The 17,912-nt window shown below is 31.1% G+C and overlaps 1 protein-coding gene across 2 annotated transcripts in view; it reads left to right on the forward strand.

The window, feature by feature from the left end:
- Window positions 1–17,912, forward strand: part of LOC106067448 (receptor-type tyrosine-protein phosphatase alpha-like) — a 62,485-nt gene that overhangs the window by 27,088 nt on the left and 17,485 nt on the right. Inside the window, exons 10-27 of one of the 2 annotated variants that reach the window (XM_056028849.1) lie at window positions 33–170; window positions 1,299–1,391; window positions 1,573–1,687; window positions 2,510–2,598; window positions 6,460–6,617; window positions 6,981–7,068; window positions 7,377–7,453; window positions 7,570–7,606; window positions 7,907–8,004; window positions 9,878–9,997; window positions 10,534–10,679; window positions 12,101–12,236; window positions 13,200–13,349; window positions 14,194–14,323; window positions 15,525–15,598; window positions 15,691–15,828; window positions 16,615–16,746; window positions 17,779–17,909. In XM_056028849.1, the coding sequence (XP_055884824.1) occupies window positions 33–170; window positions 1,299–1,391; window positions 1,573–1,687; window positions 2,510–2,598; window positions 6,460–6,617; window positions 6,981–7,068; window positions 7,377–7,453; window positions 7,570–7,606; window positions 7,907–8,004; window positions 9,878–9,997; window positions 10,534–10,679; window positions 12,101–12,236; window positions 13,200–13,349; window positions 14,194–14,323; window positions 15,525–15,598; window positions 15,691–15,828; window positions 16,615–16,746; window positions 17,779–17,909 (2,050 nt within the window). The remainder of the gene's footprint in view (window positions 1–32; window positions 171–1,298; window positions 1,392–1,572; window positions 1,688–2,509; window positions 2,599–6,459; window positions 6,618–6,980; window positions 7,069–7,376; window positions 7,454–7,569; window positions 7,607–7,906; window positions 8,005–9,877; window positions 9,998–10,533; window positions 10,680–12,100; window positions 12,237–13,199; window positions 13,350–14,193; window positions 14,324–15,524; window positions 15,599–15,690; window positions 15,829–16,614; window positions 16,747–17,778; window positions 17,910–17,912) is intronic. The other variant, XM_056028850.1, reaches the window with a different exon arrangement.

The following is a 17,912-nucleotide window of genomic DNA, read 5'->3' on the forward strand; positions in this document are numbered from 1 at the left end:
ATTAATTATACTTTTTTCCTTGTACACATTAGAATGTGAATCAGGAAATTGGGGGCCTGGCTGTGCAAACAACTGCAACATTCATTGCTTTAACAATTCTTGTGACAATGTCAATGGAACTTGTAGCATTGGCTGCATCGGAGCTAATGATCCACCAGTGTGTGACACAAGTAAGTTATTATGGAAAGATTTCAAGTTATTAGTTTTCTATACATTATGAAGTTAAAACATTGATGTAAAGTCTTGTCCTTATTTATGTTTTATCACATATATGGCTAACAGATAATTGATTGAAGTTCACTCCATTTTTCAACAAACTATTCACACATTTTTTTTGTACTAGACATTGATTCTCAGACAGTGGTTGACTATTTGCTCATAGACAAATTATTACTTACAGGACAGGAACACTTAAGTTCATAAAATATTAATTAGTATATCTGTCCATTTTTATATATTAAAATCCTGTTGTCTTGCCCACAGCTGCTTTGGGTTTAAGTATTGTTAGTCAGCATATGTTGTCACACACTCTTTTCTGCAACCGTGACATGGTGCCCATTGCTTTGACTATCATGTTGTTAATGTCTTTATACAGTAGAGCATTGTTGGATATGATGTTTAGATTAGGGACATACCAAGGTTCCCACGGACCCAGGCTCAAGACAGTGGCGAGCTAGGGTAGGGGGAGATTTTGAAAATCCCCCCGGACCTCCAATAGAGGGGGCCCCCAAATGAGTGTTTTTTACTTCAAATATTAAATATTACGCAAAATGCAGGGGCCCCCAAAATGGTCAAGCCACCAGGACCCCCAAATGATGGCGAATTCCTAGCTAAGCCCCTGGCTCAAGAATAGGTTGGTCCCTGTCCCTTCAAAAAAACAAAAACTAGTTAAATAAGACAAAAAAAACAAATAAAAAAAAAAGTCACCTGTATGTAACAATACCTTTACAGTCAGATATTTCAATGTATGTGCCATCTTTTATAAGTAATAATGTCCTTACATTTAATTCAATAAGGTCTTCTTACCTCCCAAGGGTAGGATGTGAGCCCTGGACCATCAAGATAATCCAAAGGAGAGTCCAGTGCACATAGCACACAACCAGCCAGCCTAGATTCAATGAAAGCTTTCATGCCATGGCTGCTGAACCATTTGTTTATACTGCACCCTAAAATTTGTAAATTTTTCCTCACAAAATTGGCTCATGTATTATTTAAAAGCAAATGCTTTGCACTTTGATATTAAATTTATCTCTGGTTTCTAATTTTGTCCTTACAAAATGTGCACATATCTTCAACAGTATGCCAATCTGGTTACTATGGTAAAAACTGTAGTGAAGTATGTTCATCACATTGTGTCAATGGGACCTGTCAAGCCACCACAGGACATTGCAGTAATGTATATTTCGTAGCATACATATCCAGTGAAAATATAATTTTGTCCTAATTCTAAACATGTTCAATATATAAACAAATGACTTGGAAAAGTATTCTTTAATGATCTACATACACATTGACTCTTGTGAAACTTTGTGGTACATAGTTCAATTCTTCTGCCTCTTATCCCTTTGGCAGTTGTCCATGAAAATAAACTTGATAGTAGTTCACAAGAGACAGCCTTGATTGTGGGAATAGTCCTGGCCCTTGTTGCTGTTGTTGTGGTGCTTGTGTTTGTTACCATAAGATGGAGGTAATTTAGTGTTTGTAAACCTTTAATTCTTTTTAGTTAAAAATATGTTTTTGTTTTTTTTTCAATTTCTTTGGGTATTCTGAATTATATAATATCCAGAACATCTTATCTTATCAATTACAGACATTTTTCATAACATTAATAATTAAGCATAGTAGATAATTATGTAATGAATGCAAACACTTCATTATTATTGAAACTGTATGCAGTTTGTTAGGATAGCACTTCTAACTATTGAAAGTAATAACTAAAGAAATGATTGAATTGTTTTGATTTAAAATTAAGGACATTTTTATTTTACTCCCCTTTCATTATTTTCCCAAAGAAAAAGTTCTTGATCATTCTTGTTCATTTTGTGTAACAACATTTTGGATAGTTTGGCCACTGGCATCCTACTTGAACTAATTTATAGTAAATGTAACATCATTCATTGACGTCTTTTCATTAATTCTTTTTCTAATGCTTTTTATGGAGTTCTTATTCTGACATTTTTTAAAGAAAAAACTCTTTTCCAAGTTTCAATCAATTTTTTTTAGGACGTTATTGATTTGATTACATTCTTAAAAGTAACACCCCACCCTTTTTTTCAAATATTTTTTTTAAAGTTTTTTTTTTTATGTTAAATAATCATACATTTTCTTTTTACAAAATTGTTAAATTTGAATTGCAACAGAAGTAAAATCTCAAATATTTTACAGTTCATTATTTTATTTTTCTGCTGCCATTACATGAAAATAGATGTTTGAGGTGTTTGTAATTTGGTCATTTTCGAATCAAATATAAAAGACAATTTTTTTTCTGCTTTGTTTATTTGTATTCCAGAGGTAAAGTAGAGACTACTCTTAGACAGATCCTTCAGAAGTTGCAGTGTGGCAGAGATACTGTAGAACTTTCAAATTTAGATGAGTTTGGTCAGTTCTTTATTACAAATAATAATTTATTTTCATGAATACTCTCTGGAAGAATTCCATTCTGGGCTTATGTTAGTAGTTCTTCAGCTTGAACTAGTGATCATTTTTTTAGAGATGTTTTTGTACAGAAGATTTTAAAGAAACTACTCTTTACTAAATATTTATTGTCTTTCAAAAGATTATTTTTTTTGTTTTAAATTGTCTAACAAGTCATTTTCAATAATTGCTAATATGTAATAATTGTAAATCTATGATATTCAATTTAAAGTAGAAACTGAAATAATACTAGAATGAAAAATTAGTTTTTACTATTAAAAAATAGATTTATTCTTTTCTTTGGTGAGAATCACAATTAGTTTTTGAATCTGAACTGTGTTGTTAGAGTCATGGAAACTTCAAACTGTGTGCTTGTCTAATCCTTAAACATCTCTCAAATCCTTATAAACTCTGTGACATGTTATAACCCTAAATAGTATTAATGAATCTCAACAATATCTGCAAAGAAGCGTCTGCAATGAATCCCTTCCAGGGGCCTCAATCTTCCTGGAAGCTGGTGAAAATATAAGCAAACAGCTAGAAATACTGAAGCAAACAGCTAGAAATATTGTCTTATCCTAATAAGTGAACTCAGTATTTATGATTCTTGTCTAAAAAAAATACTAAATACAGAAAGTAAAATGCTACTTGTAAGCTAAATGACATCCTCTTCCACTGAACAGAGTGTATCAGGATGAGGTAACATATATTCTAATGGATGAAAATTGGAACTGGTAAGACATGGCCTTTTGAAGTGGAACAGGAGAATGCAGGCCGTTTCCCCTAAGCCTACAGTATTGTTTTAGGAGATGTTACTGATGCACAGATGTAAAGAAACTTTTCTCAAAAATAAAATTTTGTAGAACTGGTAAAGACAGCACAGCTAAACACTCGCCACAGCTGCCTGGTTGTGTAGTATGCCCTTTGAACTCTGGTCACAGTCATCCCCACTTTAAATGCTGCCAACTGCCATCCTCTGCTGTTCTGCAGGTTTGATCTAGGAAAAAATAATCTTCATTTCTGAAGGAATGTCCCAAACACATAACACAAAAAGTATAGAACTGTTGTTTTTTTTTAATCCTTTCATTGTCACAGTTACATGTGAAGAAGAAGACTTTATTTTCTTGATGTATACCTAACACAAACCTATTTAAATGATATAAAAAAAAGTACTACATAATATCTCAGCTTCTACCTGAATTATAAGCAGTAAAATTAAAAACACTGCTGATTTCTTTACAATGTATTTTAGTTGATATTTAAGAAAATGTAAATATTCTTTCTGGATACTTTTATTTTAATTGTCTAGTAATGCCCCTTGAATTTTAATTTGCAAGTAAGTTCCCTTAGGTAAACATTGGATAGATGTCTTCTTCATCCTTAATAACTGATAAAATCAACATAACTTGTTGATGTTAACTCAGTTGACTCTTGTTAACCTAGCCAGGTGTTTATTGATTAAGTCAAGCTACAATCCCATTACCTTGTGGAAATATCTGACATAATTATCCTATCAGCATGTCTTCACTGTGTCTAGTGTTAACAACTAGTACAGAATCACAAACTATCCCTGACCTGTATGTATAATGCTGTTTGACATTTAATTAGCCAAGCAAGATGTTGATGTACAAAGTACAAAATATTTGTTGAATTATTTCATTTATAATGTCTTTCAAGAAACAAGCTAATAGTTAATTTGCCAGAATATTTGAGCAAAGCATTATGTTATAGTTGTATTTTTTTTGTGTCACAATTATCTCAGGCCTTTATCATTAGTTTACAATAGTAAATAAAAACATCCCTACCTATTGGATACTTTTTACTAGTTTATTCTACTTGTGCTTTATCATAGTGCTAGATAATTACTGTAGAAATATTTTATTTGTATAAATGCAGCTCTTAAACTGAGAAGTTTGAAAAGTCAGATTTTATCATTTCATCATGTATTTAAAAAAAAACAAAAGACAGTTTTGAAAGTTGAAGTAAACATAATAATAAATATAAGTTCATGTAACACTTACACTCATCACACTCATTACACTCATTACACTCATCACACTCATTACACTCATTACACTCATCACACTCATTACACTCATCACACTCATTACACTCATTACACTCATCACACTCATTACTCATCAAACTCATTACACTCATCACACTCATCACACTCATTACACTCATTACATTCATCACACTCATTACACTCATTACACTCATTACACTCATCACACTCATTACACTCATCACACTCATTACACTCATTACCTTGTTGCAGCCAAATATGATTATTATAAAAAAAAAATATTATAAAAATAAACATAAAAGTTATTTTTTATAGCTACTTCAATAAATTTTCTAAAAATAAAAATATAATAAAAACCTTCTCTATAACACCGCTTTAAGAATAAAGTAGAAGACTACATGCCATAGATCATTGATTGCCATGAAAGTTAATACTATGTCTCTTGGGACTCTAGGCCAAAGAAAAGGCTCTACATCATTGACCTTAATGAAAACCTTGTCAAGGAAATGGTATAGACAATTTAAGTGATACTACCACTACCAGACTAATTTCGAAACATGTTTCTTCTCGCCAAGCCAGTTAAAGAATAAAAAATAAGTACCAATCTTGGCAATTCTAAATGCTTGTCAAATTTTGCCTCTAATTTATTTCTGAATTATTATTTTTTTTTTATATAAAATTGGGTCTATTCACATAGATAAGTTTAAAAAAGAATCATTGTCTTGGATAATTTTAGTCATTGTAAGATTTTATTTTTGATGAAAGTAAAGAGCTGTAAGACTTTTTTTTTAACAGGTTGTGAATTCAAATTTTATTTTAAGCACAGTAAATGTATTTTTCTTTGCAAATCCAGAAAATGCAGGAAAAAAAATCTAAAGCTTTTGTCAGTGTTGATAAAACTGTTTTTTATTCACACTTATCTAGTGAACCCTAGTCCAAGTTTCGTTGATTGTAATGTCAGAAAATATAAATCTATTTTAATGCAAAAATTAATTACTGATAGTAGTGCTTTTGAAATCTTGAAAGCCAACACAACAGCTTATCTCCCTTTCAAACAATTAATTTTAGTTTCTTCATCACCAAATTTAACCAAAGTTTCAATGGACATTTTTTTTGGTTTTCTCTCTGAAAACACAGGGCTTGAATGGTTATGGGATCAAGATTTTCTTATGTTCTCACTACTATACTCAGAAATGTGTAACATAAATCAACTTTTATAACTTCTTCTTCTTCCTTGTTCTCATTGTTATGTTGGAGCTTTCAGATGTCTAGACCAACAAATGAGATGAACTGCGCAGTGGTTTCCAAATCAGTTAGTTTTCTTTCTATTATGGTGTTTTTGAGCAAGTGTCTTGGTCAAGCCTCTTGATAAAGTTTTGAAGGACATGGTCATAATTATCTGGTGACACTCCACAAGGGCAGATTTACATTTTTAGCTAACAGAACAAATGCTGTCTAATTCTGCTCTGTCTGATTTTGGTGAAAGATTGTATATTGCTCATGTTGAGATAGCTTATAATATGCATTGTCTTTCTTGTGATTTGGATGACAGCTTGTCCATTTCTCATTTTTTCTATTCACTATTAGTTCTTTCATTTCTTCTGGATATAGTGCAATCTTCACTTGTGTACTTTTTTTCCCCCATGCTTAGCAAGTGTGTCAGCCTTCTCATTTCCTTCTGGTTCAATATGTACTGGTATCCATTGTATTTGTATATAAGTTGTATATGATATACAAAAAAAAAACATTTTGATTATTGCTTATTATATGTTTATAAATTTTATTGTTTTCTGTAGATTGCAATGAAAATAGAAACACTCAACTAGAAACGAAATTTGAAAATGCTTATCACAACTATGAGAATGAACCTGAACAAAGCACTGCAATTTTGGTAAAGGATTTCAGCTCTTACGTTTTGAGCCATGACAGTGATTTCTTTGTACAGGAATTCAAGGTAAAAATATTAAAAAATTTATTTTGTTTGTTTAGGTTCCAAGAACTTTTCTTCTGTCCAAACTTTGAACAATACTTAACTGTTTTATAAATAGTGGAGTGCTGATTACCACTTCCTGCAATAACAACCTAGTGGAAACCAACATGAGTTACAATTATAACTTAATTATATTCTTGACAATTTAGGTTTAGAATTTTGATGAACAAAAAATATTGTAAGCAATGGAAGTATAAATTATGCAGTTTCATTTAGTGACTCAACTGTTTTATGAAGCAATTCAGTTATTAAATATTAATTTTGTTTCCTAGTAAGTCTATTAAAAAATGCTTCAATAGAATGTTTGCTTTTTTTCCTCTTTCCTAGAGAATAACTAATCCTAGAGAGTCCCCTACTGAAGCAGCATCAAGTCTTGAAAATAGAAAGAAAAATCTGTATACAAATATAAGCCCCTGTAAGTCTTTGAAAATGTTTTCTTGTCTGGGTTTTTAAAAAAAGAAAAAGAAAGCTTTATCCATTTTAGCTTTAACAAATTTATTAAATTTATCAAAAGAATTCTAAATTGAGTAATCTGGTCCATTGTTAAGGAATTTAAAGATGTAAAAATTAAAATTACCATATTTTTAAATTGTTACTTACAAAAAATAAAACGTAATTAGTTAGTGTGGTTAAAAATTCAAAACTTGTAAATCATATCTTCAAAATTGTACTCACTATTAGGCTATATGCTCTTCTTTTTTTTTAAAACTATTTGCTTTTCAGATGACTACAATAGAGTCATGTTGACTGTCAACTCTTCTAAGAATGAAGCGGACTACATCAATGCTTCATACATTAGTGTAATGAGCTCATTAATTAAGAAAACTCAAATAAATATTATAAATAAATAAATATATGAATAAAAACACTCTATACAATATAGTTTATAAAATAATATTTTTACATTTTGTTTTAGGGTTTTGATGGTGAAGATAAATTTATAGCATCCCAAGGCAAGTATATGATTGATAGATGATAATTAGTGTGGTTTCAGTAAAAAACTGAATCTTTTAGGAAGACAATTTATAAACCTTAGAATGTTTGACAAACAATTTCATAGTTGTCATAGTTTCTTATCAATGCCCATCACACTTTATATATTTATAGATACAAAGAGTAAATCTTGTGAACTTTTTGTTTGTTTTTTACATTTTGTGACTTATGAAAATAGTCCTCTGTTATTTTATTAATGTCTGTATTCATTTTGTTTTGATCACTAATTTCCATGTGGATGTTTCATGGTAAAACTTCAGGTCCTAGTAAAATGATGATCAATGACTTTATCAGGATGTTATGGGAGGAGAAGATTGAAAAGGTTGTCATGCTGACTTCTCTGGTAGAGAATGGCAAGGTGAATATTTCTTGTTCAAACGGGAATTAATGTATTATTCTTTAGGTCATGATTCTTACATTTAATCATCACAAAAAGGTACAAGACACTGGTCACAAAAACAAACAGACATAAGAAATCTTTTGCAGAAACGACTAAATACAATCTAAATTTGGATGTAAACTTCACATGTAATGTTTCATTGACCCAGGAGACAAAGACATATTACTGAATTTGAACCAAGTAGACAACATAGAAGATATAGTAGTACAAGAAAATGGAATTCAAAAACTATTAGCCAACACCAAACCAAATAAAGCATCTGGACCTGATGGTATTCCAGCTAGATTACTCAAAGAACTAAGCAATGAGCTAGCCCCAGTGTTCAAAATACTCTTTCAGGCATTGCTTAACCAGGGCAGAGTACCAAAGGACTGGAAAGAAGCTAATGTCACCCCCTATTAAAAAAAGGAGAAAAATCTGACCCAGGAAACTACAGACCAGTATCACTTACCAGCATCACATCTAAAATCCTAGAACACATAATATGTAGCAACATCATAAACCACTTAGACAAACATAATGTCCTCACACCATACCAACATGGCTTTAGGAAATATAGATCATGTGAAACACAACTAATAGGACTAATTGATGATTTTTCAAAAGGTTTAGATAATAGTGAACAAATAGATGCTATCTTACTAGATTTTTCTAAGGCTTTTGACAAAGTTCACCACCATAGTTTGCTTAAAAAATTTAAATATTTCGGCATTAATGGTCCACTGCATCAGTAGATTAAAGATTTTCTGATAGGGAGAGAACAAACTGTAATAATAAATGGCTCTAAATCAACACCGATAACAGTAAACTCAGGTGTACCTCAAGGAACAGTCTTGGGTCCACTACTATTTTTAATTTACATAAATGATTTACCAAATTGCTTTAGTTCAGGAACAAAAGTCAGATTATTTACAGACGATTGCATAATATATAGAACAGTAAAAACAACACAAGACACAGATATTTTACAAAGAGAATTAGATGAATTACAGAAATGGGAATCAAATTGGAGCATGTCTTTCCACCCAGAAAAATGTCAGTTGTTAAGAGTAACAAAAAAACTAAAACAAATTAATTCCACTTATCTTATTCATGGCAAACCAGTAACACAGACTAAAAACGCAAAATACCTAGGTGTTATAATAAATGAAAAACTATCATGGAATCCACATATTGATGAAACTACAAAAAAATCAAACAAAGCATTAGGATTTATTAAAAGAAATTTCTATAAATCAAATAAGAACATAAAACTAAAATGTTATTTAACCTTGGTTAGGCCAATAATAGAATATGCATCCTCCGTTTGGGACCCCTCAACTCAAGAAAACATTAAGAAACTGGAACAGACACAAAATACAGCAGTGAGATTCATAACAAACGAATATTCACATTTGACTAGAGTAACACCTTTAGTAAAATCACTAAATTTAGAAAGCCTTCAGGACAGAAGGCTCAAAAGTAAAGTAGCAATCATACATAAAACACTGAACCATAATCTTCAAATACAAAATTTAATAAAATACTCTGAAAGACACTAAGATAAAGGCACATTCCTCGTCCCATATGCTAGGACAAATTTGTACAAATACTCCTTCATCCCTAGTGCTATTAGAGCATGGAATGGGTTGCCTGAGCTAGCCAGGAAAACCAGTGACTTGGCAGAATTTAAGTCATTGGTTAATATGCATGACTAAATGCATGACGCGTAGGATGTAATCATCTTCTTTTTTGAAGTAACGTCTGTATTATATAAGACTTTGCTAAGAACATATATTTGGCTTGTAGCCAATTTAATTTGTTATATAAATATTTATTCTCTTTGTTTCAGGTGAAATGTGAGAGATATTTGCCAGATGAAGGCAAAATCAGATTTGGCAACATTAAAGTGGCTCTGATAGCTACTCATAAATTTTGTGACTACACCATTAGTCTTTTGGAGCTTTCTAAGGTTCTTATGTTATTTATGATTTGATACCCTTACACCTTTGAAAAGACATTTTTTTCAATGCCTTATTAAGAACTATTATGTAATTGTGATGTGTTCTATCAAAAGAAGGTATAATGATGCAAAAGTCATTAATCACTAATACTTTCTGTAACGTTTATCAGAACAACTTTGGCATCATCAACATAGCTGAAGATGATAAATTGCTACTTATCATCTTCATTTAAAGGCCTAAGAAACCTCTTTTCTTAATTTCCTATATACTTTTAAAGTTAAGCTTAAAATGTTAAAAATAACGTATCAAACATTTTTCTTTATGCTCATCCGTATCATAATAACTGGCCAAACAAAAAAAAACCTTTAAAATGTGCATTTTCTACATTTAAATTTTATAAGTATTTCGAAACCTTTATTTTTATTTTTATTTCAGTCTAATTGTTTATTGTTTTGTTTTTTTAGTTTCGATTATTATAATTTGACTATATATTTTTGAAATAGAATGTAATTTTTTTTTTGTCACAAATCATTTGGCTTCACAGAAGGGTGACGAGAGTCATTCTTTTACTCATTTCCACTTCACTGCATGGCCAGACAATAGTGTACCACTGTCACCATGGAGTATAGTCGAATTCAAACACAAAGTCAACTTGACTCCAACAACTAAGCCTGTGTTGGTTCATTGTAGGTATGTTTTCAGTTGTAGCATTTAATCTGATAAAACTCTTAAGCCCATCAAAGATGTCCACTAGTAGAGTATATATTTGAAGTAGAAATAAGTATAGCAAATATAAAAGAACTTCTAGCTCTCAGGGAATTAGTTTAAAAGATAGTGTTAATAGTAGGATTGTGGAAAAAGCAAACTTTTAGGACACTAAAGAAACTACAAAGTATGTGGGCTAGAACTATCTCAAACATATTACAGACTTTACCAAAATAGCTTAATAATTGGGATGCAGATTTTTTTCCTTTTTTTCACACATGAAGATCAGCATTACTAGAATTGTGAAACCCAAGTTTTAAAAGTAGCCAAACTTCTCAACACTCTTCCTGTGGATGAACATTTTCTGGTCTGTGGCTGAGATTCTCAATGAAATGCACATTGGAACACATTTAGTTTATTGTCATGTATAACATGGTTCTTGTTTAGTTTGGGGGTTGTTAAACTATGGCAGGGCTAGTAGAAAATTCATTAGAAGTCAATGACATTCATTGTAGTCCAGTTTACTGTTTATTCTGAAAATTTTCTTTTTGCCAGCATGCAGTAGATCATCGGCTTTACCACTCATTGATTGATAGCATGGTAGCAAGAATGTTGTTATAAATATGGAGTGCCTACAGTACTGTTATATCAGTAATCATTACTCATTATTCTGTTTTATTTTGACTAAGGAGATATTGTTTTATAGCCAATTGTTTTGTCCAATAATTTTTAATTATTTTCTAAATATTTTCTACTACAAAACCATTCAGAGTTACAATTCTAAAAGAGCATTCGCAAGCATAAAATTATATTGATTTGTTTTAAATTATAATTTTATTATTAAAGAAACTTTATGTATATTGTGTCTTACAATTTCTTAAGGATGCTAGTACTGTCTTGTATTTGTATCTCATCTTATATAATACAGACACTACTTCAAAAAAGAAGATGTCCTATGCGTCATGCATTTAGTCATGCTAATTAACCAATGACCTAAATTCTACCAAGTCACTAGTTTTTCTGGCTAGCTCAGGCAACCCATTCCATACTCTAATAGCGCTAGGGAAGAAGGAGCTTTTGTACAAATTTGTCCTAGCAAATGGAACGAGGAAAGTGCCTTTATCTTAGTGTCTATCGGAGTATTTAATTAAATTTTTCTTTTTGTATTTGAAGATTATGGTTCAGTGTTTTATGCATGATTGCTACTTTACTTTTAAGTCTTCTATCCTGAAGGCTTTCTAAATTTAGTGATTCTACTAAGGGTGCTACTCAAGTCAAATGTGTATATTCGTTTGTTATGAATCTTATGTGTGTACAATGTTTATTCTAGAAGACACAAAATAGTTCTAGAATATTTTTAGAATGAATATGTCTCTAATGTATATGGCTTTTTTTTACTTTTGAAGTGCTGGAGTTGGAAGAACTGGAACATATATTGCATTCCACAATGCAATGAAACAAGCCCAGAAGACAGACCACATCGATATATTCCAGATTGTTGTCAAGTTAAGGAAGGAAAGAATGTTTATGGTCCAAAATTCTGTACGTTATATTTTTTTATATAATAAAATTTAGCTAACAGATTGGTGATACTTCTACACAAAATAAACCTTTTTTTTTTTTTTTAAATTTTCATTCAGTTTTACAAATCTATGCACCAAATTCATGAAATACATACATAGCTTTTGGGTTAGGTATGTTCTCATTATGACTACAGATTCAATGAGATGTACTACCATGTTATACTAAAACCAAAATTTTCTTTATCTTTCAAACCATGTTTAATTAATTTTTCTAAAATAAAATATTGAGTTTTTCTTATACATATGAAACACAACTGTTTAACATAAAAGGGATACAGCAAGTCACTGTAGTACCAATAAGCTTGTATAAAATAAATGTGTAATCTAAAGGATTGGGTGTTCCTTGTAAATCACAGTAAAAAAAAATGATTACATAAACATATAAATAAAAATGCTTTTAAGAAGCGAATCTCTACAAATGTGTCCAAGTTTAATAGAAAAATATATGTATTTAAATATCTATATAAATGAGTGAAGAAATGATTAGATATTTAGAAATATATGAAGCATATTAAATAAATTTACTGTAAAAAAATAAACTACCCAATTGTGTGCAAAAATTATTGGAAATTTGAACAAAGTAAAATATCTTGTAGCATAACAGAAGTTATATTTAAAGAAAAATGTGGTCATAGGAAATGCTTTGATTTTCCAAATACATTGAAACTTATTAATTATTTTTTTCCCTGTGAACTTTATTAAGTAGACTCAGAGTGTAACACTGAGCATAGAAATGTCTTGGCTAGTTTTTATTGAGTTAGGTTTAACACATTAGTAAATGAAGCTAAACTCATTGAAATAAAAACAAAATTTATTTTAAACTAAGCAGTATGAAAGTGGCTGTTTTGTTCTTGAACAGATATGTTTATTCATGAACAGATAAGTAAGTTTGTTCATAAATCTTTACTTATCTCATCCTCAGACACAATATGAATTTCTCTTCAAAACTATTCAGATGGCCTTATTATCTTCAAAAACAACATTAACTGGACATGCGTTCGTTGAGAAGTACAAGGGTTTGGGAGATAAATCATCATCAGCAGTACACTTGGAGCTTGAAAAAACATTCAAAGTTGGTGATATAAGCATTGTTATATGTAGCCTTTAACTTGATTATATCAAACTCACTATTTGAAGTTTATAGCTTTGTAATCATTTAGATATATTGTACTAATTGTGTCAGCCTGCTAAAGTTTAATAAAATGAGATTTTGCAGTGTGAAGGGGTCCACTTTATGAAGTCCAAAGCTCCAATAAAACATCAGGGCATATAATATCTGCTGCACTGATTGCCTCTTTTACCAAGGGTGACATTCCCTCCAAGCCATTCATGCTAGATACTAGCACAGAGTAAAAGTTTTTAACTAAGAGATTAACCAATCACAGAGTTTCTAATAGGCTTTTTGTTTTATTCCTGACATATTTATATTATACAAGTATGCTGGAGAAATACTGTTAAAGGATCTTTTACACTGACATTAAATTACAGTGCTAATATCTTTGTCAATGATTCTGGATGTCCAGAGCTAAGTGACTTTTGATAATGACATTACATGTTCATTAGTGGGAAGCGTGATCGAGAGGCTAAGTACGTTTGAACTTGGCTTGGCTTGGCTACCTATGAAGGGGGCTTGAGGTTCCACACCCAACTCAGGTAGAGTTGTGTTTACTAAGCGCCTAAAGGCAGCACGGAAAACCTTCTAGATACCCCTCCCCCACTGGTCCACAAATGAGATAGGACCAAAGCTTTCTCAGCATGCTATAAGCATGAAAGTAGCGCTATATAAAAGCTATAATTTATTTATATCTTTGTTTTAATGTCAGAGCTTTAATAAAAAAAGTCACAATTCTTTGTCTTGCCTGTTCATGACTCCTGAATATAATCTATCAACTAATGGCAATCTGTATTCTTTTTAGGGTCTAGAAACAGTGAGTGCAACAAGAAAGGGAGATAAGACAGAGAACAATGAGTATGCCGAATATCAATATGAGGACATCGTCTGTAAAACAATTGAGGGGAAAAACAGATTTCCTTCAATATTGCCCAGTAAGTGTTGTTGTTTTGTTTTAAATATAATTGAATTGTATTTTAAAATGTCTTTTGAGAAAGTTTAGAATAATTAGGCTGAAGGTATTTTGTGGTGTCACAGTACATATTAATTTTAAATGTGCATGCCAAAGACAATATAAAATTAATAGTTTACTCTACAAGTATACAATGAGTACCAGCATTGTACTATTCATCTGTGGTCTTACCATTGCATTGTCTCTTTTGGATTTTTAAACATATTTTAGCATTTTTTCCTATAATGTTGCCTTACTGTCTAAATTTGCATTCCTAATAAAAAATCAACTTGATTTATGGTTACTACATTTAATGTCCTTAGGAAAACTGTTTATAAAGTTAATATAAAACAGCTTTTATTTTTAGTAACTCCCTTTATTGCTTTAAGTTTACTTCAAAGACATTCTAGGCTGTTGGATTAGTTAAGGTTGTAGGCATCCTTTAGCCTTGAGTCTGCTTATTCTAGTTGTCTACTGATGTCAGAGTGGTGCAATATTTCAAATATATTTTACTCTTTCTGATTCAAAATACAATGGATGCTTCCAGATAGATTACTGGTTTGGTTTTCATCTTGCATCGGGCTGATTTGACTAAACTAGCCATTACTGGAGTTGCCATGCATGAAAATGCATCTGTTCACTGCTATCGAATACTATACTATATCTATAACAACATCCATATTAAGATTTAATATTTAGTATGTATATATTCACTGTTAATAGGTTTGTGCTGGATGTGACAAAATATGTAGGTCACAGCTGGAACTGTGTAGCCACATTAAATACTGCAATCCTCATTAATCTTCTGACTTGATGACAAGCATTATTATTTTTTTTATTATTATATATTCATTATGTTTTAAAAATGTTATTTGAGAACTGTAGACCCAAACCCTTTCTACTTACGTGTAGAGCTAACACCAATGTTGAACCCGAACTGTAAGCTATCAGCCGAACAGTAGCATGGAGAAGGGGGGAAGGATGCTGTGTGGGTAACAACATTCCAACCGTAACCAGAGTCAGTGCGTAGGTTCTCATCTTGTTCTGTAAATAACATTTTGTCATTTAAAACAAATATCACAAAATCTGTACTGCATACTGGATGATGTTGTCAACAAGTTTAATGAAGAATCCAATTTTGCATGCACTTGTGATCCAAATATTTTTTCATTGCATGTTTTTAGACCCAGTTCATCAAGTTGTTCTGACTAAAGAACACAAAGACTTGGATGATTATATTAACGCTGTGCTCATTCCTGTGAGTAGTGCTACACTTACATTCCATATGACCAAGTCAGATTCAGAAAGTATAACTTCCATTTCTAAATATATTTCTTGATGAACTTTCAGGGATATAAAGGCAAAGCTCATCACATACTGACTCAGCTTCCAATGCCATCAACAGTAGTCGATTTCTGGAGGCTGGTCATTCAACACAGAGCATCTCTCATTGTAGCATTTGAATTTACAAGCATGCTGTCAGATAAGGTAGATGTACTTGCACAATTTATTTCAATAGTTTGTCATCAAAATGTAGTTGTTTGTTACTTCAAGTTGGAACAAGACTACTGCAAAATGTCATGGAATGACTCAGGACCATAATGCCAACAGATTGAAGTGCACCCTCATGATTGAACTAAAAACAGAAAATGTTTTGTTATTATTTTCACTTCATAATATGCTACAGTATTGTGTTAGGTCCTACTTCTATTTTTTGAATAATTGTAAATATAAACCATCTTCTAAGATATTACTTAAAGTGCTAAGATACATTTAAAAAAAAACATTCTACCAAATTTTCCTTTTTCAATTTGTTGGATTTTTTTAAATTTAAATATTGTAATTGTTTTGACTCAATATTTTTTTTAATTATTTTTGAATTATCATCACAATTTCGATTTTTACCATCTTGTATCTTTAGTTTTACAAAAGTATTTTTCCTAGTTTTGTTAATTAGTCAAAGTTTATCATGCTTACTTCTTCAAAATGTCATTTAATAATCAGGATGTAATTTTGTATATTTCTATCAGTGGCTGGTTTGATTACAGCAACATGACCATCTTACAAGCTTTATTATACATTGTATAAAGTAAAAAAACATGTAGTTATTCTTTTGTCTTAATAAATTGAAGCAAATGTTAATTACATTTAATTTTTTTTGGTTTTATGGTATTAGTGAATAGTCCTACTAACCAATGGTCCAATTAACTTGATTCAACTGTTTAAAATGTAACCAATAACTTATTAATAGTTTTAATTACATTTTTTTTTCAGACATTTGGCAGCTATCTCCATACTGACCACCTGTTTAAAAATCTGCCTTATGAAGTACAGTCTTCATATAGAACTCAGACTGACCTCTGGGAAGAAACTGGCATCATGGTGCACATTAAGAAAACTGCTTTTGTAAGTTAAATCCTACCTTATGCTTACAAGATTAGGGTAAGAATAACTAAGTACTTTCTTAATTTTTTTTCATGCATTTATTTTGCACATCCCCATAGTGTACTATAGTGAATCTTTCCAATGATTTCTGGTGGCTTGAAGGCAATGTCTATAAATTAGAAATCAATAGGCTAACAAGGAAAATACTGTGCTCTTCCACAGTACCTTGAAACTAAATCTGTTGAAACAAAATCTGTTAGGCAATCAGAATGCCCCTAGTTTTGAGGTCTAGAATTATCTCAAGGAAAAGTGACTCAATCCCAATGTGTGCATTTTACAGAATAAAGTCTAGGCTGGGCAAATCTGTCTGGAAATAGACTTTGTGCTTAAATATGTTGCAAAGTAATAACTTACTTAAGTTTAATTTATGAAGTCCTTGTCATTGGACTTATCTTATAGCTCACAGACATTACTTCAAAAAAGAAGATAATTACGTCCTATTCATTTCATGTGTCTTAAGTAAGCCCTGATCCCCTCTTCTTCTGTGGGAGCAGTACAACTTTGACCTTAACTTGAACATTGTTGCTTAGAGTAAAAAAAAAATGTTTTAAAAATATAAAATAAAAAAAAAGGAGCTTGTGCACTATTAATATAGTAGTTTCACTGAAATTATAAAGTGATGTGGATGATGATGCCCACATTGTCTAAGGCTTGTCTTCTAGCCCAAAGATTAATGAAGACTGCAGTATTTCATACGACCTTTATAAATGATTTTCATCTGTCTCTTTCTTAAAGTAGATGCTATTTCTATGTCATTCAAAGTTAAAGAGATACATGCCCTTCCCAGCGTGTTACACTTTACTGTCCACATTACTCAACATAAATTCAATCATACAAAATAAATTAGTCTTTTTTTTCTGTTTATTAATTTGGGAAAAAGTGAATAAAACTATTTTGATAAAAACTTTTTAAAAATCCTTACACCTTAAATAAGTTAATGTCACATTGGTATCTGTAAGAAAGATGAAAAGCTATTTGTGCTTTTGTCTTCAGAAATCAGAACATCACAGGATTGTTCACCTAAAGAGCCACTTCACTGACCTAGACAGCAACAAGATGTTCAACTTCATGAAACATGTCAGATCTCATAACACATTCAACAAAACTGTAGTCTTCACCTGCAGGTC

Source organism: Biomphalaria glabrata, chromosome 5, assembly GCF_947242115.1.
Source record: "Biomphalaria glabrata chromosome 5, xgBioGlab47.1, whole genome shotgun sequence".
Taxonomy (NCBI): Eukaryota; Metazoa; Mollusca; class Gastropoda; family Planorbidae; genus Biomphalaria; species Biomphalaria glabrata.